The sequence below is a fragment of the Coregonus lavaretus genome, assembly GCF_964263955.1.
Source record: "Coregonus lavaretus genome assembly, chromosome: 16".
In the NCBI taxonomy this organism is placed as follows: Eukaryota; Metazoa; Chordata; class Actinopteri; order Salmoniformes; family Salmonidae; genus Coregonus; species Coregonus lavaretus.
In genome coordinates, this window is record NC_140003.1 from 3,222,963 (window position 1) to 3,246,672 (window position 23,710).

The window sequence follows — 23,710 nt, forward strand, 5'->3', positions numbered from 1 at the left end:
TGAATACAAGGATTTTGATCTTGTCTACAAGTAGCCGTACGCTGGAGCTAATGAGTAACGTTCAAAAAGAGGTTCACACTTTTCTTCCGATGTTGCTTGATCAGTGGGTAGGCCTATTAGCTGGCCAAAATGGAATGAAAAGTGATCAAAATATATTAACAGTATTGCAATAATTTCAGCAGTTCAGAATTATTTTTATTTTAGAAAGCAATGCAATCAATATCCTATCCTAAACTTGTTGGAAGCGAGAGGCATCTTGCTGTCGGTTAGCTATGTCATTTTGAGCCGCATCCCAATTCTTGCTAGCCCTGGCCACTCGCCTTCAATCCCAATCAATCATCGTTGAAGCGGACAGCTGCCTTCTCAGATAAATAGCGATGTTGCTTGTTGTTTGATTTAGCTAGTTAGTTGTCATTACTTTGTGCAAAGCTGCCACTATGCTCTGAATTACCGCTAATCAAGGATTATTTTACTAGTGGTCCCGACGATTGTCTGTCACCTCAGATCATGGATGGAGAGATGAGAGAGCATCTTCAACGAGGAGCAAGCAAGGTATGTTAAGCTAGCTAGTTAAGTGCACATTGTATTAACTTTATAAACTATCAGGCCTTCACTACCTGCATCTTCTTTGTATTGTTCAAGGTAGGCTGTAGCCAGTGTTGTTGGAGTGACAGTACTATTGAAGACACTTTTGAAGACAAGCTGCTATAGCTAACGTTATCCTAAATGTTTCACTTACTATTTCACCATTTTTAATTCCTGTATCCCACAAAACAAGTTAGGTAGCTAACAAGTTAATGTTCATTCATTGAGAGAGAAGAGGAAGAGAGATCCTTCTTTGTGTGTGTGTGTGTTTTAAAAACAATTTACTTTATTACGGACCCAAATAAATAAGACTGATACAGCACTGAAACATTTTTTTTCCCCCTCAGGGTAAGATGGTGAAGGGAATAGACAGGCTCATGGATCTGGTGGCCAGCAATGGATCCAACGTGGTCGTCACCATGAATCACTCAGCTAAGGTAAGAATGATGACCTAGTAGTTTGTGTTGGCATGTGTTAGAGATCTCTGTGTTTGTTTGTCAGAGAGAGAGAGAGAGTCAATAATCATGAATCTCAATATGAATCATTAATATCAATATGAATTCAATCCTTCTTGCCCACTGCCATCCGGGCCTTTAACAACACCAGGTCACAGTCAACACACGACACTACCCAATCACTTTATTGGCTTTTGCACACTAGTACTGTACTATTTTACTTGCTTCTCTACAGTTATTTATGTGTTGCGTGATTGTCTTGTAGTGTTGTGAGTATTGTATTGTTTTTACTTTGCCTGTATGACAAACTAATATAATCTTATCTCTCAGCAGATGAGATTGTTCTTCCTGGCCATGGAGACGTCGGCCACTCGTTCGAGTACCCCATTCCTGCAAACTGAATTTCTATTATTATCATTATTTTTGCATTATTTCATGCCATCCAGTGTTGTACAGTACAATATCTAGTCAAATGAAACAAATATCTTTAATGTTTTTCTTTTTAACGATTTGCTGTTGACGGTTCATAATCACGCTGAAATTTACATTATTTTGTATGTATCTATTACTGTACAGTGTAATAATTTGTTCTAGTAATGATTATTTAATGCAAACAATACCAGCAGTCTATGTTTAAAAAATAATACATATATTGACAATCTCTTTTGAAACAATCAAGCTAAGTTTCTAGCTAGTGTATCCCTCTGTTCTTCGACTCTTGTTGGATGTAGTTTTTCGGTTTATCAAGTCCCAGGCTCCCATGACTGTTATTATTTATTTACAAGTTAATTGCAAGTAGCTTTTTGCTTTAGCGCCATATAATATATAATATAATATGCCATTTAGCAGACGCTTTTATCCAAAGCGACTTACAGTCGTGCGTGCATACATTTTTGTGTATGCTAAATGTGTGTATGCCATCTGTACCTGATAGAGCAGATCTAGTCTCACATGCGGAAGTAAGCTGTCTGGCGCGAGCAACTCATTGGGACGGAGGAGACTAGAGCAGACCCAGAATTTCTAACTGAACGGACGCACATTTGAGCGCCCCCAGGACGGTCCATTTAATTTCTGCTGTTATAATTTATGCTATGAAATCCTGTGATTTCATTGGGGCATTTCCCTCTCACAGCAAATAGCTGGCAAAACAATCGAGGTGGAGCTGGCAGTCACTGAAGGACAGAGTAGTATGTAACTGAACAGCTTGTTTTGAACAATATATTTTTGAAACAGGAAAATGTACACATTTACCACACTTTTATGAGCATTTAAAACATTATCCATGAATTATGTAATATATATATATATTTTTAATACAATTTATTTATTTTCTTGGCCAAGTGGGGTGTCGCCCCTAAGGGGGGGGGGTAGAAGGATTACTTTATCCTATCCCAGGTGTTCCTTAAAGAGGTGGGGTTTCAAATGTCTCCGGAAGGTGGTGAGTGACTCCGCTGTCCTGGCGTCAGCTTTGACTGGGCTGAGCGGGAACTATGCTTCCGCAGAGGAAGGGGAGCCAGCAGGCCAGAGGTGGATGAACGCAATGCCCTCGCCTGGGTGTAGGGACTGATCAGAGCCTGAAGGTACGGAGGTGCCGTTCCCCTCACTGCTCCATAGGCAAGCACCATGGTCTTGTAACGGATGCGAGCTTCAACTGGAAGCCAGTGGAGTGTGCGGAGGAGGGGGGTGACGTGAGAGAACTTGGGAAGGTTGAACACCAGACGGGCTGCGGCATTCTGGATGAGTTGTAGGGGTTTAATGGCACAGGCAGGGAGCCCAGCCAACAGCGAGTTGCAGTAATCCAGACGGGAGATGACAAGTGCCTGGATTAGGACCTGTGCCGCTTCCTGTGTAAGGCAGGGTCGTACTCTCCAAATGTTGTAGAGCATGAACCTGCAGGATCGGGTCACCGCCTTGATGTTAGCGGAGAACGACAGGGTGTTGTCCAGGGTCACGCCAAGGCTCTTCACACTCTGGGAGGAGGACACAACGGAGTTGTCAACCGTGATGGCGAGATCATGGAACGGGCAGTCCTTCCCCGGGAGGAAGAGCAGCTCCGTCTTGCCAGGGTTCAGCTTGAGGTGGTGATCCGTCATCCATACTGATATGTCGGCCAGACATGCAGAGATGCGATTCGCCACCTGGTTATCAGAAGGGGGAAAGGAGAAGATTAGTTGTGTATCGTCAGCGTAGCAATGATAGGAGAGGCCATGTGAGGATATGACAGAGCCAAGTGACTTGGTGTATAGGGAGAAAAGGAGAGGGCCTAGAACTGAGCCCTGGGGGACACTAGTGGTGAGAGCACGTGGTGCGGAGACAGCTTCTCGCCACGCCACTTGGTAGGAGCGACCGGTCAGGTAGGACGCAATCCAGGAGTGAGCCGCGCCGGAGATGCCCAGCTCGGAGAGGGTGGAGAGGAGGATCTGATGGTTCACTGTATCAAAGGCAGCAGACAGGTTTAGAAGGACAAGAGCAGAGGAGAGAGAGTTAGCTTTAGCAGTGCGGAGAGCCTCCGTGACACAGAGAAGAGCAGTCTCAGTTGAATGACCAGTCCTGAAACCTGACTGGTTTGGATCAAGAAGGTCATTCTGAGAGAGATAGCAAGAGAGTTGGCTAAAGACGGCACGCTCAATAGTTTTGGAAAGAAAAGAAAGAAGGGATATTGGTCTGTAGTTGTTGACATCAGTGGGATCGAGTGTTGGTTTTTTGAGAAGGGGTGCAAGTCTCGCTCTCTTGAAGACGGAAGGGACATGGCCAGCGGTCAAGGATGAGTTGATCAGCGAGGTGAGGTAGGGGAGAAGGTCACCGGAGATGGTCTGGAGAAGAGAGGAGGGGATGGGGTCAAGCGGGCAGGTTGTTGGGCGGCCTGCAGTCACTAGTCGCAAGATTTTATCTGGAGAGAGAGGGGAGAAAGAAGTCAAAGCATAGGGTAGGGCAGTGTGAGCAGGACCAGCAGTGTCATTAGACTTAACAAACGAGGATCGGATGTCGTCAACCTTCTTTTCAAAGTGGTTGACAAAGTCATCCACAGAGAGGGAGGAGGGGGGGGGGGGGGGGGGGGGAGGATTCAGCAGTGAGGAGAATGTGGCAAAGAGCTTCCTAGGGTTAGAGGCAGATGCTTGGAATTTAGAGTGGTAGAAAGTGGCCTTAGCAGCAGAAACAGATGAAGAAAATGTAGAGAGGAGGGAGTGAAAAGATGCCAGGTCGGCAGGGAGTTTAGTTTTCTTCCATTTCCGCTCAGCTGCCCGGAGCTCTGTTCTGTGAGCTCGCAATGAGTCATCAAGCCACAGAGCTGGAGGGGAGGACCGAGCCGGCCGGGAGGATAGGGGACACAGGGATTCAAAGGATGCAGAAAGGGAGGAGAGGAGGGTTGAGGAGGCAGATCAGGAGATTGGAGGGAGAAGGATTGAGCAGAGGGAAGAGATGATAGGATGGAAGAGGAGAGAGTAGTGGGAGAGAGAGAGCGAAGGTTGCGGCGGCGCGTTACCATCTGTGTAGGGGCAGAGTGAGTAGTGTTGGAGGAGAGCGAGAGAGAAAAGGATACAAAGTAGTGGTCGGAGACATGGAGGGGAGTTGCAGTGAGATTAGTAGAAGAGCAACATCTAGTAAAGATGAAGTCAAGCGTATTGCCTGCCTTGTGAGTGGGGGGGGATGGTGAGAGGGTGAGGTCAAAAGAGGAGAGGAGTGGAAAGAAGGAGGCAGAGAGAAATGAGTCAAATGTAGACGTGGGGAGGTTGAAATCCCCCAAAACTGTGAAGGGTGAGCCATCCTCAGGAAAGGAACTTATCAAGGCGTCAAGCTCATTGATGAACTCTCCAAGGGAACCTGGAGGGCGATAGATGACAAGGATATTAAGCTTAAATGGGCTAGTGACTGTGACAGCGTGGAATTCAAATGAGGAGATAGACAGATGGGTTAGGGGAAAAATTGAGAATGACCACTTGGGAGAGATGAGGATTCCTGTGGCACCACCCCTCTGACCAGATGCTCTCGGGGTATGCGAGAACACATGGTCAGACGAGGAGAGAGCAGTAGGAGTAGCAGTGTTTTCAGTGGTAATCCATGTTTCCGTCAGTGCCAGGAAGTCGAGGGACTGGAGGGTAGCATAGGCTGGGATGAAGTCAGCCTTGTTGGCGGCAGAACGGCAGTTCCAGAGGCTGCCTGAGACCTGGAACTCCAGGTGTGTGGTGCGTGCAGGGACCACCAGGTTAGAGAGGCAGCAGCCACGCGGTGTGAGGCGTTTGTGTAGCCTGTGCGGAGAGGAGAGAACAGGGATAGGCAGAGGCATAGTTGACAGGCTGCAGCAGATGGCTACAATAATGCAGAGGAGATCGGAATGAAATGAACTAAACATCAGGGAAAGGAGAGAGCAGGCCTCCCTCACCAAAAAAAAAAATATATATATAACTCTCCCAACTTCCACCTCAGAAACTATAATTGTTTCACTGAACCACCCGAGTAAAACTCTCCCAACTTCCACTTTAGAAATTAGAATTGTTGTAAACTACAGCAGACTGTTATCAGTAGCTGTAATTAAGTACAGCAGCTACCAACCACCTAACGTTAATGCCTCGGATGAGGTTAGAAAAACAGCTGAATGGTAGCAGCTAGCTGGCTCAATCACAGGTACTCTTAAGCATGAAATAACATTGGAAACAATTAACCACAGTTGCAAAAAGTTACCAGTAGCTACCCGCTAGCTAGCTAGCTAGCTTTGTTGGTCCAAGTAGTGGGTAAGCTAGCCTCGTGCTTCGCCGGGGTCCGCCGAATACAGTCCTTACCTACAATAATTACCTACAATAACCTTCAATAACTACCTGAGTAAGCTACCTATAATACCAAACTACAATACCTACCTACAATCTAAATACATGGTTTAAGCTTAACTCAACACCATATAAGAAGCCAAGCTTACCTTTCATAACGCAGCAATGATTAAACGTTGGGTAGCTAGCACAAAGATATTGTATTTAGCTACCACAGTACAGCCAGCTGGTAGTGTTGGCTGGCTAGCAATGGCTACTGTGTTGACTTTGTTTGAAAAACGGCGTCGCTGCGAACGAATGTAGCTGGCTAAAAGGATATTGTTTTTAGTTGCAACCGTTGCTAATAGCAACTCGCCAGCTAATCCAGGAGGTGAGTTAGCTAGCTAGCTTCGTGCTACACCCGGCACCGCCGAATACAAAAGTAACCTACAATAACTACACAACAGCTACCCACAACAGCCCACGATGCCTACCTATACTACTTAATAATATACAGCCCACGATGCCTACCTATAGTACCTAACTACAATCTAAATACATAGTTTAAGCCTTACTCGACAAAGCCCAAGCTATGTATAAAGCCAAACTGGCAGACTGCAGTCAGTAGCCGAAATTAAGTACAGCAGCTACCAACCACCTAACGTTAATGATAATGAGATTAGAAAAACAGCTGAAGGTGGCAGCTAGCTGGCTCAATTACAGGTACTCTTAAGCGTGAAATAACATTGGAAACAGCTAACCACAGTTGCTAAAAGTTACCGGTAGCTACCCGCTAGCTAGCTAGCTTTGTTGGTCCAAGTAGTGGGTAAGCTAGCCTCGTGCTTCGCCGGGGTCCGCCGAATACAGTCCTTACCTACAATAATTACCTACAATAACCTACAATAACTACCTGAGTAAACTACCTATAATACCTAACTACAATACCTACCTACAATCTAAATACATGGTTTAAGCTTTACTCAACTACTAATCTCACTGCAACTCCCCTCCATATTACCTTTTCCACAGTGAAGCTTATGAAATGCTGGCATTGTAATTTGGGATGAAAGTTTCCCAGTCTTTTCACTGTATTTTTTACAATTTGTATTGTGTTAAATAGTAGCCACTATCAGTAGCCACCGTCAGTTTTACACACATGCATTTATAACTGTCACTGACTTTAATGTTAGTTTCTTTACATTAGTGTTAGTTTCCTTACATTTTGCTTAATTCCATTCCATTGTTAGTTTACCATTCTTTCCTCTGTCACATTCGTGTGGTTGTTCCTGAGGATCATATTAGGCTAGTGTATTACAAGTTGTGCAATAATTTGGGACATGTAGGCTATTTGTATCATTATGGAAAACAGACCATAGGTAACAGTTTAACCCTGGAGCCTGGCGCACGGTTCACGATGACTGGACCGTTGTCATCACAGTTTCATGATTAGAGAGGATTATTAGGGTCGATTTATAGGACTACTGTTGTATCTTACTACAGTATGTATCTTGTGTGTGTGTGTTCTGTCCGCTGGGAGAAATGGCGGTTCCGGGTATACAGTGGGGAGAACAAGTATTTGATACACTGACGATTTTGCAGGTTTTCCTACTTACAAAGCATGTAGAGGTCTGTAATTTTTATCATAGGTACACTTCAACTGTGAGAGACGGAATCTAAAACAAAAATCCAGAAAATCACATTGTATGATTTTTAAGTAATTAATTTGCATTTTTTTGCATGACATAAGTATTTGATCACCTACCAACCAGTAAGAATTCCGGCTATCACAGACCTGTTAGTTTTTCTTTAAGAAGCCCTCCTGTTCTCCACTCATTACCTGTATTAACTGCACCTGTTTGAACTCATTACCTGTATAAAAGACACCTGTCCACACACTCAACCAAACAGACTCCAACATCTCCACAATAGCCAAGACCAGAGAGCTGTGTAAGGACATCAGGGATAAAATTGTAGACCTGCACAAGGCTGGGATGGGCTACAGGACAATGGGCAAGCAGCTTGGTGAGAAGGCAACAACTGTTGGCGCAATTAATAGAAAATGGAAGAAGTTCAAGATGACGGTCAATCACCCTCGGTCTGGGGCTCCATGCAAGATCTCAACTCGTGGGGCATCAATGATCATGAGGAAGGTGAGGGATCAGCCCAGAACTACACGGCAGGACCTGGTGAATGACCTGAAGAGAGCTGGGACCACAGTCTCAAAGAAAACCATTAGTAACACACTACGCCGTCATGGATTAAAATCCTGCAGCGCACGCAAGGTCCCCCTGCTCAAGCCAGCTCATGTCCAGGCCCGTCTGATGTTTGCCAATGACCATCTGGATGATCCAGAGGAGGAATGGGAGAAGGTCATGTGGTCTGATGAGACAAAAATAGAGCTTTTTGGTCTAAACTCCACTCGCCGTGTTTGGAGGAAGAAGAAGGATGAGTACAACCCCAAGATCACCATCCCAACCGTGAAGCATGGAGGTGGAAACATCATTCTTTGGGGATGCTTTTCTGCAAAGGGGACAGGACGACTGCACCGTATTGAGGGGAGGATGGATGGGGCCATGTATCGTGAGATCTTGGCAAGCAACCTCCTTCCCTCAGTAAGAGCATTGAAGATGGGTCGTGGGTCTTCCAGCAAGACAACGACCCGAAACACACAGCCAGGGCAACTAAGGAGTGGCTCCGTAAGAAGCATCTCAAGGTCCTGGAGTGGCCTAGCCAGTCTCCAGACCTGAACCCAATAGAAAATCTTTGGAGGGAGCTGAAAGTCCGTATTGCCCAGCGACAGCCCCAAAACCTGAAGGATCTGGAGAAGGTCTGTATGGAGGAGTGGGCCAAAATCCCTGCTGCAGTGTGTGCAAACCTGGTCAAGACCTACAGGAAACATGTTATCTCTGTAATTGCAAACAAAGGTTTCTGTACCAAATATTCAGTTCTGCTTTTCTGATGTATCAAATACTTATGTCATGCAATAAAATGCAAATGAATTACTTAAAAATCATACAATATCTGTTTGGTTGAGTGTGTGGACAGGTGTCTTTTATACAGGTAACGAGTTCAAACAGGTGCAGTTAATACAGGTAATGAGTAGAGAACAGGAGGGCTTCTTAAAGAAAAACTAACAGGTCTGTGAGAGCCGGAATTCTTACTGGTTGGTAGGTGATCAAATACTTATGTCATGCAATAAAATGCAAATTAATTACTTAAAAATCATACAATGTGATTTTCTGGATTTTTTTTTAGATTTTAGATTCCGTCTCTCACAGTTGAAGTGTACCTATGATAAAAAATTACAGACCTCTACATGCTTTGTAAGTAGGAAAACCTGCAAAATCGGCAGTGTATCAAATACTTGTTCTCCCCACTGTACATAGTGATGCCTCTGCTACCCGGCTTCGAAGGCGACATCTCCTCAGGAGGGGGCCAAGCCATCAAAGCCATCATGTACTTTAATTACAGGTAATCACTGCTCACACAATCTCACACCCTCTCACACACTCCTTCCCTAATTGCCTCAATTAAGCTCTAAATAAGCACTGGACACACGCCTTTGCCTTAGAGACAGGCAAATTACAATGGCCAGGCTAAAAACAACAGTTCCCTCATCTCACGCTTAAAAGGCGATTAAGAAACACACAAAAACATCACGTCTCCCATGCAGTGCGAAAATGAGAAAAGAGAGAAAAAAAAGCTTTGATGAGCCAGTTCTGCGCTAAGTGGGCGAAGAAGAGGGGATGGCCAGAGAGGAGAGAAAGGGGAAAAGAAAAGAGAAATGAAAGTGGAGATGAATTGATGTCTGTTTCTTATCCTCCTATACAGGACCATGTGCCGGTGAGATCAATCCATCATCGAGAGACTGAAATGTATGAGTAAGTAGACGTCCCATGGGCTGCCAATTCACATCACGGCGCTCTATCTCTCACTGCCCCCTGAACACTCATTATCGACAGTGCACATAACCCTCATACACATGGCGTCAACTGTGAAGCGCACTGGCCCTTTTGTAAAGACAAATAAAGATCCCATGCTTTTTAATGGGCTAATTCTCTGACTAACGACAATTCATACACCCAGGTGCAGCCAGTGGTATTAGTAGGAGTACACTAGTCAATTAGCTGAAATCTAACCACCAAGTGTTGCTGTGTGAGGGGGTCTAGATGTTGGATGCTTTGATAGGAGAGAGCAAATGATACATGTGTGCGTGTGTGTGTGTGTGTGTGTGTGTGTGTGTACAGTGGAAGACTGCTGGATCAACTACATCTCGTTCTGTGGGCTGAGGACTCATGCTGACCTGGATGGCAGACTAGTCACTGAGCTGATCTATGTCCACAGCAAACTGCTCATAGTGGACGAAAACACAACACAACCACAGTAAACTGCTCATAGTGGACGAAAACACAACACAACCACAGTAAACTGCTCATAGTGGACGAAAACACAACACAACCACAGTAAACTGCTCATAGTGGACGAAAACACAACACAACCACAGTAAACTGCTCATAGTGGACGAAAACACAAAACAATAGTGGATGATCATCATCAGTCAGCAACATAACAACAAAAATAACATGACAGTTGGACTGCATTTAACCCTGTACACTATAAAATATGACATGACAAATAACTACACAACACAACACACTCAGGAAGACACACCAAGTACTGGTGCTGTGCAACCGTTTTTTAAACTTATTTTGCAGTTGAAACAGATTGTAGTACACCATCTGCCCAGTACATGGCAGTGTCACCCAGGGAAATAGCAGAGAACATGCTCCAGCTTCAGTCTATGCTGCAATGTGACTGCAGATGTATTCTGAAAACCATTCAAAGAACATCTGTCACCCAGAACATCTGTCCCCTAGTTAACTCATTTTCCTCATAAAAAGATGCTTAACATCCAGATACATGAAAAGAGATTAGGTGTACCCGTAACAGGAGATGGAAGTAATTTTCGTCTACATCCAGATACCTAGTGAAAGGTACCCTAAATCCCAAATCAAGCCCTAGCCCACAGTGATTTTGTAACTTTTCCTGTTGAAAAGCGATATCCCAAGTATAAGTAAAGTACACACACTAAAGGGAACGTTTTGAGCAAAATTGTGATTTTTAGACACAACTGCAAACTTCAAGGAGTTGGGCTTACCCCCCACTTGTGCTATGTCATGACACACATAGACCACCTATTGAGATGTAAGTAAATAAGGTGTTAAATGAGGTGAAATGGAGACTGGAGTGCCACTTTAAACACAATTTAGAAGTTCATCCTGTGCGACTAACGGCAGCCTCAGCCAATATCAACGACAGGAGCATGCTGGGTAAGCGCGACAATGAGATGGCGGTGGTAGTGGAGGACTCAGACATGGTTACGGCCGTAATGGATGGAGAGAGCTACCAGGCCGGGAGGTTCGCCCTGTCACTCAGAGAAGAGTGTTTCAGGTCAGGACACACACATCGCTGTCATTACAAATAATAAGAGAAAGGGAAAGTTGAGCGATTTTTTACATTCAGCATCACTCCGTCAAAGGAAATATTATTTATTTCTAACAAAGATATATACATATATTTCAGGATGTTGTGTATCCCTGGAAATAATCAGAATTCATGTAAACATTACACTTTACACTCCCGGTATGGAGTAAGTTGTGCCGCAGGACAGGGTAAGTTAAGCCGCCTACACATTTCTGTACTGAATTAAATATTACCACTACCTTTTTAAAACCATGTCTATCTTTATTTCCCAAACACAATTCAACACAATTACATTCTCATTTTTGTATTTAAATCATTTTAAGCACCTAACAAACACTTTGTACTTAAAAAATAAAAAGTACATAGGCTAGGCCCTGTTGTTACCTCATATCCCAGCGATAATTTCTTGAATTACGCCTGGGAAGAAAACACTTCAATTTCCTCAACTTGCCATTGGCTCAACCATTGTCTCAATTTACCCCAAGGCAAACATTTTGACTAGATTACCCCACACAGCTACAAGGATGCACTTTCATGCTAGGTCTAGGACCTCATATTGAAGCTTATAGAGACCCCAACTGATGTACAGAACAATCTTAAAATGTTCTACTTTGGTTTCGACACAAGCATCATGAAACCTCTAATACTATAAATTCATTTGACTTGGACCTAACTTGCTTACCACCTTTTCCATGTGGTTTCTTCCTTCACAGACTCCATGAAATGATGACCTCTTCCTAAATATTTGATCAAATTATACATTTTGTGGATGGTTTCCTAGAAACAAGGCTTGCTGAACTTACCCCTTTTGCTCAACTTACCCCACTCTCCCCTAATCATTAAAATAAGAATATAAGATACTTCATAAAAGTGAAGGTATTAATGAAAGTACACTGCTCAAAAAAATAAAGGGAACACTTAAACAACACAATGTAACTCCAAGTCAATCACACTTCTGTGAAATCAAACTGTCCACTTAGGAAGCAACACTGATTGACAATACATTTCACATGCTGTTGTGCAAATGGAATAGACAATAGGTGGAAATTATAGGCAATTAGCAAGACACCCCCAATAAAGGACTGATTTTGCAGGTGGTGACCACAGACCACTTCTCAGTTCCTATGCTTCCTGGCTGATGTTTTGGTCACTTTTGAATGCTGGCGGTGCTTTCACTCTAGTGGTAGCATGAGACGGAGTCTACAACCCACACAAGTGGCTCAGGTAGTGCAGCTCATCCAGGATGGCACATCAATGCGAGCTGTGGCAAGAAGGTTTGCTGTGTCTGTCAGCGTAGTGTCCAGAGCATGGAGGCGCTACCAGGAGACAGGCCAGTACATCAGGAGACGTGGAGGAGGCCGTAGGAGGGCAACAACCCAGCAGCAGGACTGCTACCTCCGCCTTTGTGCAAGGAGGAGCAGGAGGAGCACTGCCAGAGCCCTACAAAATGACCTCCAGCAGGCCACAAATGTGCATGTGTCTGCTCAAATGGTCAGAAACTGACTCCATGAGGGTGGTATGAGGGCCCGACGTCCACAGGTGGGGGTTGTGCTTACAGCCCAACACCTAGCAGGACGTTTGGCATTTGCAAGAGAACACCAAGATTGGCAAATTCGCCACTGGCGCCCTGTGCTCTTCACAGATGAAAGCAGGTTCACACTGAGCACGTGACAGACGTGACAGAGTCTGGAGACGCCGTGGAGAACGTTCTGCTGCCTGCAACATCCTTCAGCATGACCGATTTGGCGGTGGGTCAGTCATGGTGTGGGGTGGCATTTCTTTGGGGGGCCGCACAGCCCTCTATGTGCTCGCCAGAGGTAGCCTGACTGCCATTAGGCACCGAGATGAGATCCTCAGACCCCTTGTGAGACCATATGCTGGTGCGGTTGGCCCTGGGTTCCTCCTAATGCAAGACAATGCTAGACCTCATGTGGCTGGAGTGTGTCAGCAGTTCCTGCAAGAGGAAGGCATTGATGCTATGGACTGGCCTGCCCGTTCCCCAGACCTGAATCCAATTGAGCACATCTGGGACATCATGTCTCGCTCCATCCACCAACGCCACATTGCACCACAGACTGTCCAGGAGTTGGTGGATGCTTTAGTCCAGGTCTGGGAGGAGATCCCTCAGGAGACCATCTGCCACCTCATCAGGAGCATGCCCAGGCATTGTAGGGAGGTCATACAGGCACGTGGAGGCCACACACAGTACTGAGCCTCATTTTGACTTGTTTTAAGGACATTACATCAAAGTTGGATCAGCCTGTAGTGTGGTTTTCCACTTTAATTTTGAGGGTGACTCCAAATCCAGACCTCCATGGGTTGATAAATTTGATTTCCATTGATAATTTTTGTGTGATTTTGTTGTCAGCACATTCAACTATGTAAAGAAAAAAGTATTTAAGATTATTTCCTTCATTCAGATCTAGGATGTGTTATTTTAGTGTTTCCTTTATTTTTTTGAGCAGTGTAGATAAGATAGCACAACTATTCTCAGATTAGCATAGCTCACACTGTTTATATACCTCACACTTCACACTCACTTTTTTGACCTGGGGCTTTTCTATCATAGGCTGGTCCTGGAGTTGCTAGGTGACACCAGTGTTGATATCAGCGATCCAGTCAGTGACCACTTCTACAAGGAAGTGTGGATGGTGACCACCGGCAGGGTGAGTGGACTTCAAACAAAGTTTTTTGTGTTGGTGTGTGTGCGTTTACAGAAGCGGTTCCCAAACTAGGGGTCGCGACCCCATGTCGCCTGATATGACAATAGGGTTGCTGGGAGAATTTCCAAAAAATTCAAATTATATAAAAAATGAATATATTGTCTTTGTATCACAAAGTCATTGTAATGTGGTTAACCTTAAAAATCTAAATGAAAATGATTGAAATTGAAAACATTAAATTCAACCAGAGTGCCGTTAGATCATGGGAAAAGGCCACACTTGACTGTTGCGTTTGAATCGGAATGATTCAAGTGCAACAGTCAAGTGCCGTCTTTCGTGCTGTCATGTGACCAAATGCTGCAGACAAAGCATTCACTGGTCATTACGGAGGAGTTTTGGTTCCTGACTCAAAGGGAATAGCCTGCAATCTCCCTCAGAGCATTACAACTCATGGTACCCTTCTCCAGCTCATATCTGTGTGAAGCTGGATTCAGCAGTGCTCTCGTCTGCATTAAAATCAAATATCGATCCAGGTTGGATGTAACAACAGAGATGAGGTGCGCACTGTGACTTTGAGAAGCTCCGACGCGACATGCATCAAGCGTACCCATCTCATCAGTGGTGGTGAGATAAGAGATTATGTCAGACTAATTTGCAATTGACCGTCATAGCCCCACATTAAACGTATGTGATCGTGAGTTAAGAAGACAATCAGGAATACTGTTAGAATGTTTTGCATTTGACTGCCATAACCCCAAATAATAAAGTAAACATTGGCTGTTAATTACATAATATTTTTCACATGGTTGGGTCAAGAGAAGTTTCAGATATCAAAATGGGGTGGTGGATGAAAAAAGGTTGGGAACCCCTGGTTTACAGGTTCAAGTGTGTGTGTGTGTGTGTGTGTGTTATCTTTTCACCTGGTTGTGTATTTTACTATTCCTTGTGAAGGTGTCCTGGTATGTATTGTGTGATTACCTGTATATGTATTTTCTATTTCTCTGTGCAGGTGTTCAGTTGTGTGCCCACAGATGCAGTGTTGAACTACAAAATCATGAGGGACTACATGTCCCACCCCTGCCTGGCCCATGAAGACCCCTCATTGGCCAGCGAGGAGCTCTGGAAGGTCCTGGTTCAGTTCCCATTCTACTTCCTGTTTGAGGAGAACCTCTTCGCCTCCATCATTTCCAAGGAAGGCATGATGCCTATCGAGCTCTGGACATAGCATCATGGGAAAATGAGTTTTTAGATGTGCCAATTCATCCCATTAGGAATTCGAAGAAAGAGCAAGACTAACAGATTCTATGGTAAAATAAGCTACAGTACATTATGTTAACTACCTCTTTGTATTTAGTTTATTACAAGTAGTCAGATTGCAGACACATTGTTGAATATAAAAAATTAAGCTTGCTCTAGATTAATACATGTATATTTTTAAATACCTGTATGTATTTGTGATTTTATTGACTGATATCAATAATTATAAATGTAAAAAAATATTGTTGACCCTGAGTACACAAAGTTTCCACTATCCCTTTTGACCGAACTAACAGTCATTAAAAAAACATTATACAATCTACCTGTACATACTGTAGGTGCAAAAAAATCATTTATTTGAAATTATGCAAGATTGTACAAACAAACCAAAATTGATTTATATACTGTAGTTTATAAATAAAATATATGATAATTTGCCCTACACAATTCAACACATGAATACATGTACCAACATATTTCCTTTCACACTTTAATTATAAATATCTTACATTTGGCTTGTTCTACTACGGAACAAGAAACCTCGATTCGCAAATAATTTAGTGATTATAAGCAAATTGACAGTAAGTATACAATGAAACACTGGAGACTGAGAGAGACATTGGCACAATAAACAAAGAGAACAGCAGAATCCCACTTAAAAATGGCTATAAAGTTCAAGCACTTCAATCATCATATTGTATTTATTAAAGTTGAAGCAACAAAATACAATACATACGTATCAATTGTTTTGGTATTGTATTGTATTGTAATAAAAGCAGCCAGGTCGTTCAAGATTGACATTGAAATTTCCTGAGGCCTTTGGGAAATGCCTTCAAAACCGTCCACTAGGGGCAACAGTGAGCGCTATTACCGTCAAGTAGGCTTGGGTTTTGCTTGGGTTTTGCTTGGGTGTTGTGGACGGGGGTGGTGGATGAACGTAATCCGATGACTCTGGATCAGAAGGTTGCGTTGCGTGTTCGATCCCAGTCGCGGACACTGTTTTTTTATTTTGGTTTTAACCCTATCCCAAACCTTAACCGTTACCTCAACCATTTGGAATGAGTGCCTAAATGTAATGTTTTAACCCTATCACAAACCTTAACCTTTACCTTAACCATTCGGAATGAGTACCTAAATTTAACCTTTAAAATTTTACATTTGGAGAAATGGAATGATACAGAGCAGCAGGAGGCAACAAATACACTTCGAAATTTGACGTTTGGACCAAATTCGAAATTTGAAGTTTGGAGAACGTGGATGAACGTCTAATTCTGCAGTGAGACTGTGAGAGCTAGTTGATAAAATAATCTCTGAAGACGACATAATAACAAGATGACGCATAATGTCCTGTAACAGCTTGTAGACTTGATATTTTATATGACTCACATTTTGCATTTCCGATAAACAGTCCCTGACATTCACAACCCAAAGGAAATTGATGCTAATCAAAGGTCGTTGTGACAGAGTACCACAAAGAGGTTCTGTTGAATGGACACCATAAAAACTCACTGCATAGAAAAACATAAACATGGAAAAGTACAAATGTCATTGGAACTCTAAAATTTGTGATACTAAAACTTTGCATTGAGGCATTGAGCATTTTCAATGTTCTTGTGAGCCACCAAAAAGCTAAAAACATGTTTCTAACAACCAATGGTCTTGAAACAAACTTAAAGGGATAATTCACCCAAATTCCTTACCCTTTAAGCAACCTATGGACGAGGTATGACAGCAATTCACGCTTTGGTTTTATTTCCCTGCAATGTTTCCAAATTCTAATTTTTTAGCATTTGTGGCACAAATCCTGTTCAAGTCATGGGGACCGATAGCATTTTTCACTCATCATGCCCAAATCATCCGAAAGTATGTAAATTGTATAGTGAAGATGATTTGAACATGATGTGCGAAAAATTCAAAAATAAGTCCCATGACTTAAATGGGATTTGTGCCACAAATGTTAAATGAGATTTGTGCCATAAATGCATTTGGAAACAGTGCCAGGGAAACTAAACCAAAGCATGGATTGCTGTCATACTTTGTCCATAGACTGCTTACAGGGTAAGGAAAGCAATATGTATTTTTGTAATTTTGCAATGTGGGTGAACTATCCCTTTAACTGAAACCCAAGAGCGATTTTCCAGTGACCACAAGCCCCCATTTTGAGAAAACACTACTGTACATTTACATTTACATTTTAGTCATTTAGCAGACGCTCTTATCCAGAGCGACTTACAGTCGGGAATCGAACCCACAACCCTGGCGTTGCAAACGCCATGCTCTATCAACTGAGCTACATCCCTGCCGGCCATTCCCTCCCCTACCCTGGACGACGCTGGGCCAATTGTGCGCCGCCCCATGGGCCTCCCGGTCGCGGCCGGCTGCGACAGAGCCTGGATTCGAACCAGGATCTCTAGTGGCACAGTTTGCACTGCGATGCAGTGCCTTAGACCACTGCGCCACTCAGGAGTACTGTACCACAGATGTCTAGTAAGACGAATGCTGACGGAGAGACTTGTGTGAAGGATGTCCACACTGTCACTCAATGTCACTTCCCCAATCAGTCAAGTATAATTGGGATATGTTTGAAAAAAAGTTGATAGAACTTTTGAAGAAACGTTTTAACCACCAAAGTACTGTCTTGCCACTAAGCGCTCAGAGCTTCAGTAGGCTAACTCTGATCTTGTCCGATATGTGAGCGTTGGTGAATTTTCAGCGTTGCTCCTTTAAATATCTCTGAGGTCATCACCACTCTCGTCACTCTCCACGGTCAGTTGATGCGTCCACCATTTCTTGACCTCTGATCCCGAGGAGGCTTCGTCGCTCACAGGGTTCATCTTACACACCATGGACTTGACACTGGTACCACCTGGCCAGATAGACAGAGCAGAGAAGACATTTGGGTAATGAAAAAATAAATAAACATGTTAGTATCTGTTGGCACGCAGCATTGCTCCAACGTAATTGTTCGTTATTATACAGTACATTAAAACTCCCTGTGCTGATTCCTAGGCTTCAGTCACGCGGATAACATGGGTTCGATACACATTGGTCAAATGATCACATAGTTTATGTTTGTTGACAATGCACACACACACGGTACTGACCTGCACGTAGTCTCCAGTTTTCTCTGAGGGCGTTCTGAGGAGTCCTGTCTGTATCCCCCACGTTCTGACAGAGTAGGAGTAGCTGTTTGAGACCACTCAACTACAGGTAGGTAGGAGAAGAAACTGCTTTTATAGTATATGTATGAAACCTCTTTAAAACCTTGAATCATTTGAAACGGGAATTTCCTGTGACGAGCATTTGCAAATGTGTAGTACTCCAAGTGTCTTACCTGGCAAAGGACTATGTGTACCTACTACAGACTGTATAGAAAACATTACCATGCAAACTCAACCATCTTATCCATCTCGCTTGTGTGAGGTGAGTGTGTTTGCTGTACCTCTGGCTGTGTTGGGTGGTCCTGGTCAGCGTTGATGTCCTCACTAGGCAGGGTGGTCTGTATGCTGGGGGGGTTGAGGAAGTGACTGAGCTCCTGCTGCTGGCTCTCTCTCAGGCTGTGGATGATGCTGCATGACTGCTGTTGTTTTAATTTTTAATTTTTAATTTAAAAAATATATATTTCCCTTTATTACTTTCCAACCCCACCACCCCTTCCCTAATTGGAGTAAACTTGTGAACAACAATGCTTAGGCCTCTATTTCCAGCTTATACCTACTATATATATTTTATGGACACAGTCAATTTTACAATAATTCTATTTTGCTTGTTTTTACTCCTGAACTTCCTCTACCCTCTACCTCTCAGATCATTTTCAACTGTGCTCCTTCACAAAAGCTCTCAACCTATAACCTATATACTTATTATGGACACAGCATGCCCTACATTAGTTATCTTGCTGTTATTAGTTGTTGTAACTTGTTATTAGTACCATCCTTCAGCTCCATTCAACACCTCCCATCTATCTCTTAACACCATCCATATTGGATTTCTATTTGCCATTTATTTTCAACTGTACTGTGATGTTTCACAAAAGTTCTGAACCCTTCTATTCTCATTGTTCCTACAGATTGTAAATTGAAAATAAACATTTTGGCTAAAAGTATTATTATATTATTGATCGATTGACTATGACTTTTCAGGGTTAGCTCCAGGTAAATATTGCAATTCTTCAGCCATTCCTGGACCTGTGACCAAAAACAAGCCACAAATGGATAGTACCAAAACAAATGATCTAATGATTCTGTCTCTTCGCAGCAAAATCTGCAGAGATGGGAAGATTGTATCCCCCATATAAATAACATTATATTGGTAGCAAGAATTTTGTATAAGAATTTAAATTAAAAAATTCGAAGTTTTGAATCCGGCGTCGTTTTGTGTATCAGTTCATAAACACTATGACATGGAATCGGTACGTCACAAATCTCTTCCCAACTATTTTGCAATCTATATGTGACGGCTGTCAATCCATTGGTTCTTAAGTGAATGACTGCTGTTGTTTCTGTAGGGGGGGGGGACAGGGAGAGTGAGTCCTCAAAGAACACTACACAGCACCGAACAGTGGGTCCTCACAAGCCACGAAATGGAACAGTGTATGCAAGCACAACTGCTGCTGTTTCTGTAGGGGGAGAAACAGGGCCAATGGGTCCTCAAAAAACACACACCTACAGTGGGGAAAAAAAGTATTTAGTCAGCCACCAATTGTGCAAGTTCTCCCACTTAAAAAGATGAGAGAGGCCTGTAATTTTCATCATAGGTACACGTCAACTATGACAGACAAAATGAGGAAAAAAAATCCAGAAAATCACATTGTAGGATTTTTTATGAATTTATTTGCAAATGATGTTGGAAAATATGTATTTGGTCAATAACAAAAGTTTCTCAATACTTTGTTATATAGCCTTTGTTGGCAATGACACAGGTCAAACGTTTTCTGTGTCTTCACAAGGTTTTCACACACTGTTGCTGGTATTCTGGCCCATTCCTCCATGCAGATCTCCTCTAGAGCAGTGATGTTTTGGGGCTGTCGCTGGGCAACACAGACTTTCAACTCCCTCCAAAGATTTTCTATGGGGTTGAGATCTGGAGACTGGCTAGGCCACTCCAGGACCTTGAAATGCTTCTTACGAAGCCACTCCTTCGTTTCCCGGGCGGTGTGTTTGAGATCATTGTCATGCTGAAAGACCCAGCCACGTTTCATGTTCAATGCCCTTGCTGATGGAAGGAGGTTTTCACTCAAAATCTCACGATACATGGCCCCATTCATTCTTTCCTTTACACGGATCAGTCGTCCTGGTCCCTTTGCAGAAAAACAGCCCCAAAGCATGATGTTTCCACCCCCATGCTCCACAGTAGGTATGGTGTTCTTTGGATGCAACTCAGCATTCTTTGTCCTCCAAACACGACAAGTTGAGTTTTTACCAAAAAGTTCTATTTTGGTTTCATCTGACCATATGACATTCTCCCAATCCTCTTCTGGATAATCCAAATGCACTCTAGCAAACTTCAGAAGGGCCTGGACATGTACTGGCTTAAGCAGGGGGACACGTCTTGCACTGCAGGATTTGAGTCCCTGGCGGCATAGTGTGTTACTGATGGTAGGCTTTGTTACTTTGGTCCCAGCTCTCTGCAGGACATTCACTAGGTCCCCCCGTGTTGTTCTGGGATTTTTACTCACCGTTCTTGTGATCATTTTGACCCCACAGGGTGAGATCTTGCGTGGAGCCCCAGATCGAGGGAGATTATCAGTGGTCTTGTATGTCTTCCATTTCCTAATAATTGCTCCCACAGTTGATTTCTTCAAACCAAGCTGCTTACCTATTGCAGATTCAGTCTTCCCAGCCTGGTGCAGGTCTACAATTTTGTTTCTGGTGTCCTTTGACAGTTCTTTGGTCTTGGCCATAGTGGAGTTTGGAGTGTGACTGTTTGAGGTTGTGGACAGGTGTATTTTATACTGATAACAAGTCCAAACAGGTGCCATTAATACAGGTAACGTGTGGGGGACAGAGGAGCCTCTTAAACAAGAAGTTACAGGTCTGTGAGAGCCAGAAATCTTGCTTGTTTGTAGGTGACCAAATACTTATTTTCCACCATAATTTGCAAATAAATTCATTAAAAATCCTACAATGTGATTTTCTGGAAAAAAAATTCTCAATTTGTCTGTCATAGTTGACGTGTACCTATGATGAAAATTACAGGCCTCTCTCATCTTTTTAAGTGGGAGAACTTGCACAATTGGTGGCTGACTAAATACTTTCTTTCCCCACTGTATATACAGTTGAAGTCGGAAGTTTACATACACCTTAGCCAAATACATTTAAACTCAGTTTTTCACAGTTCCTGACATTTAATCCTAGAAGAAATTCCCTTTCTTAGGTCAGTTAGGATCACCACTTTATTTTAAGAATGTGAAATGTCAGAATGATAGTAGAGAAAATGATTTAATTCAGCTTTTATTTCTATCATCACATGCCCAGTGGGTCAGAAGTTGCAATTAGTATTTGGTAGCATTGCCTTTAAATTTTTTTACTTGTGTCAAACGTTTCGGGTAGCCTTCCACAAGCTTCCCACAATAAGTTGGGTGAACTTTGGCTCATTCCTCCTGACAGAGCTGGTGTAACTGAGTCAGGTGTGTAGGCCTCCTTGCTCGCACTCGCTTTTTCAGTTCTGCCCACACATTTTCTATAGGATTGAGGTCAGGGCTTTGTGATGGCCACTCCAATACCTTGACTTTGTTGTCCTTAAGCCATTTTGCCACAACTTTGGAAGTATGCTTGGGGTCATTGTCCATTTGGAAGACCCATTTAAAATCAAATCAAATCAAATTGTATTGGCCACATGCGCCGAATACAACAGGTGCAGACATTACAGTGAAATGCTTACTTACAGCCCTTAACCAACAGTGCATTTATTTTTAATAAAAAAGTAAAATAAAACAACAACAAAAAAGTGTTGAGAAAAAAAGAACAAAAGTCAAATAAAATAACAGTAGGGAGGCTATACATACAGGGGGGTACCGGTGCAGAGTCAATGTGCGGAGGGACCGGCTAGTTGAGGTAGTTGAAGTAATATGTACATGTGGGTAGAGTTAAAGTGACTATGCATAAATAATTAACAGAGTAGCAGCAGCGTAAAAAGATGGGGTGGGGGGGCAGTGCAAATAGTCCGGGTAGCCATGATTAGCTGTTCATGAGTCTTATGGCTTGGGGGTAGAAGCTGTTGAGAAGTCTTTTGGACCTAGACTTGGCACTCCGGTACCGCTTGCCATGCAGTAGCAGAGAGAACAGTTTATGACTAGGGTGGCTGGAGTCTTTGACAATTTTGAGGGCCTTCCTCTGACACCGCCTGGTATAGAGGTACTGGATGGCAGGAAGTTTGGCCCCAGTGATGTACTGGGCCGTACGCACTACCCTCTGTAGCGCCTTGCGGTCGAAGGCCAAGCAGTTGCCATACCAGGCGGTGATGCAACAAGTCATGATGCTCTCGATGGTGCAGCTGTAGAATATTTTGAGGATCTGAGGACCCATGCCAAATCTTTTCAGTCTCCTGAGGGGGAATAGGCTTTGTCGTGCCCTCTTCACGACTGTCTTGGTGTGTTTGGACCATGATAGTTCATTGGTGATGTGGACACCAAGGATCTTGAAGCTCTCAACCTGTTCCACTACAGCCCCGTCGATGAGAATGGGGGCGTGCTCTGTCCTCTTTTTTTCCTGTAGTCCACAATCATCTCCTTTGTCTTGGTCACGTTGAGGGAGAGGTTGTTATCCTGGCACCACACGGCCAGGTCTCTGACCTCCTCCCTATAGGCTGTCTCATCGTTGTCGGTGATCAGGCCTACCACTGTTGTGTCTTCGGCAAACTTAATGATGGTGTTGGAGTCGTGCCTGGCCATGCAGTCATGGGTGAACAGGGAGTACAGGAGGGAACTGAGCACGCACCCCTGAGGGGCCCCCGTGTTGAGGATCAGTGTGGCAGATGTGTTGTTAACTACACTTACCACCTGGGAGCGGCCCGTCAGGAAGTCCAGGATCCAGTTGCAGAGGGAGGTGTTTAGTCCCAGGATCCTTAGCTTAGTGATGAGCTTTGAGGGCACTATGGTGTTGAATGCTGAGCTGTAGTCAATGAATAGCATTCTCACGTAGGTGTTCCTCTTGTCCAGGTGGGAAAGGGCAGTGTGGAGTGCAATGGAGATTGCATCATCTGTGGATCTGTTGGGGCGGTATGCAAAATGCAGTGGGTCTAAGGTTTCTGGGATAATGGTGTTGATGTGAGCCATGACCAGCCTTTCAAAGCACTTCATGGCTACAGACGTCAGTGCTACAGGTCGGTAGTCATTTAGGCAGATTATCTTAGTGTCCTTGGGCACGGGGACTATGGTGGTCTGCTTGAAACATGTTGGTATTACAGACTCAGTCAGGGATATGTTGAAAATGTCAGTGAAGACACTTGCCAGTTGGTCAGCACATGCTGGTAATCCGTCTGGCCCTGCGGCCTTGTGAATTTTGACCTGCTTAAAAGTCTTACT

At 43.6% G+C, this 23,710-nt stretch overlaps 1 protein-coding gene across 1 annotated transcript in view; it reads left to right on the forward strand.

The window, feature by feature from the left end:
* The window catches only part of LOC311143386 (phospholipase D1), a gene marked incomplete at both ends in the record, with an annotated part of 66,031 nt that extends 50,877 nt beyond the window's left edge, over window positions 1–15,154 (forward strand). Inside the window, 8 exon segments of the mRNA XM_084179220.1 lie at window positions 9,135–9,253; window positions 9,614–9,626; window positions 9,630–9,663; window positions 10,030–10,157; window positions 10,159–10,165; window positions 11,080–11,233; window positions 13,836–13,932; window positions 14,939–15,154. Coding sequence (XP_084035346.1) covers window positions 9,135–9,253; window positions 9,614–9,626; window positions 9,630–9,663; window positions 10,030–10,157; window positions 10,159–10,165; window positions 11,080–11,233; window positions 13,836–13,932; window positions 14,939–15,154 — 768 coding nt within the window.
* Window positions 15,155–23,710: the final 8,556 nt, after the last annotated feature.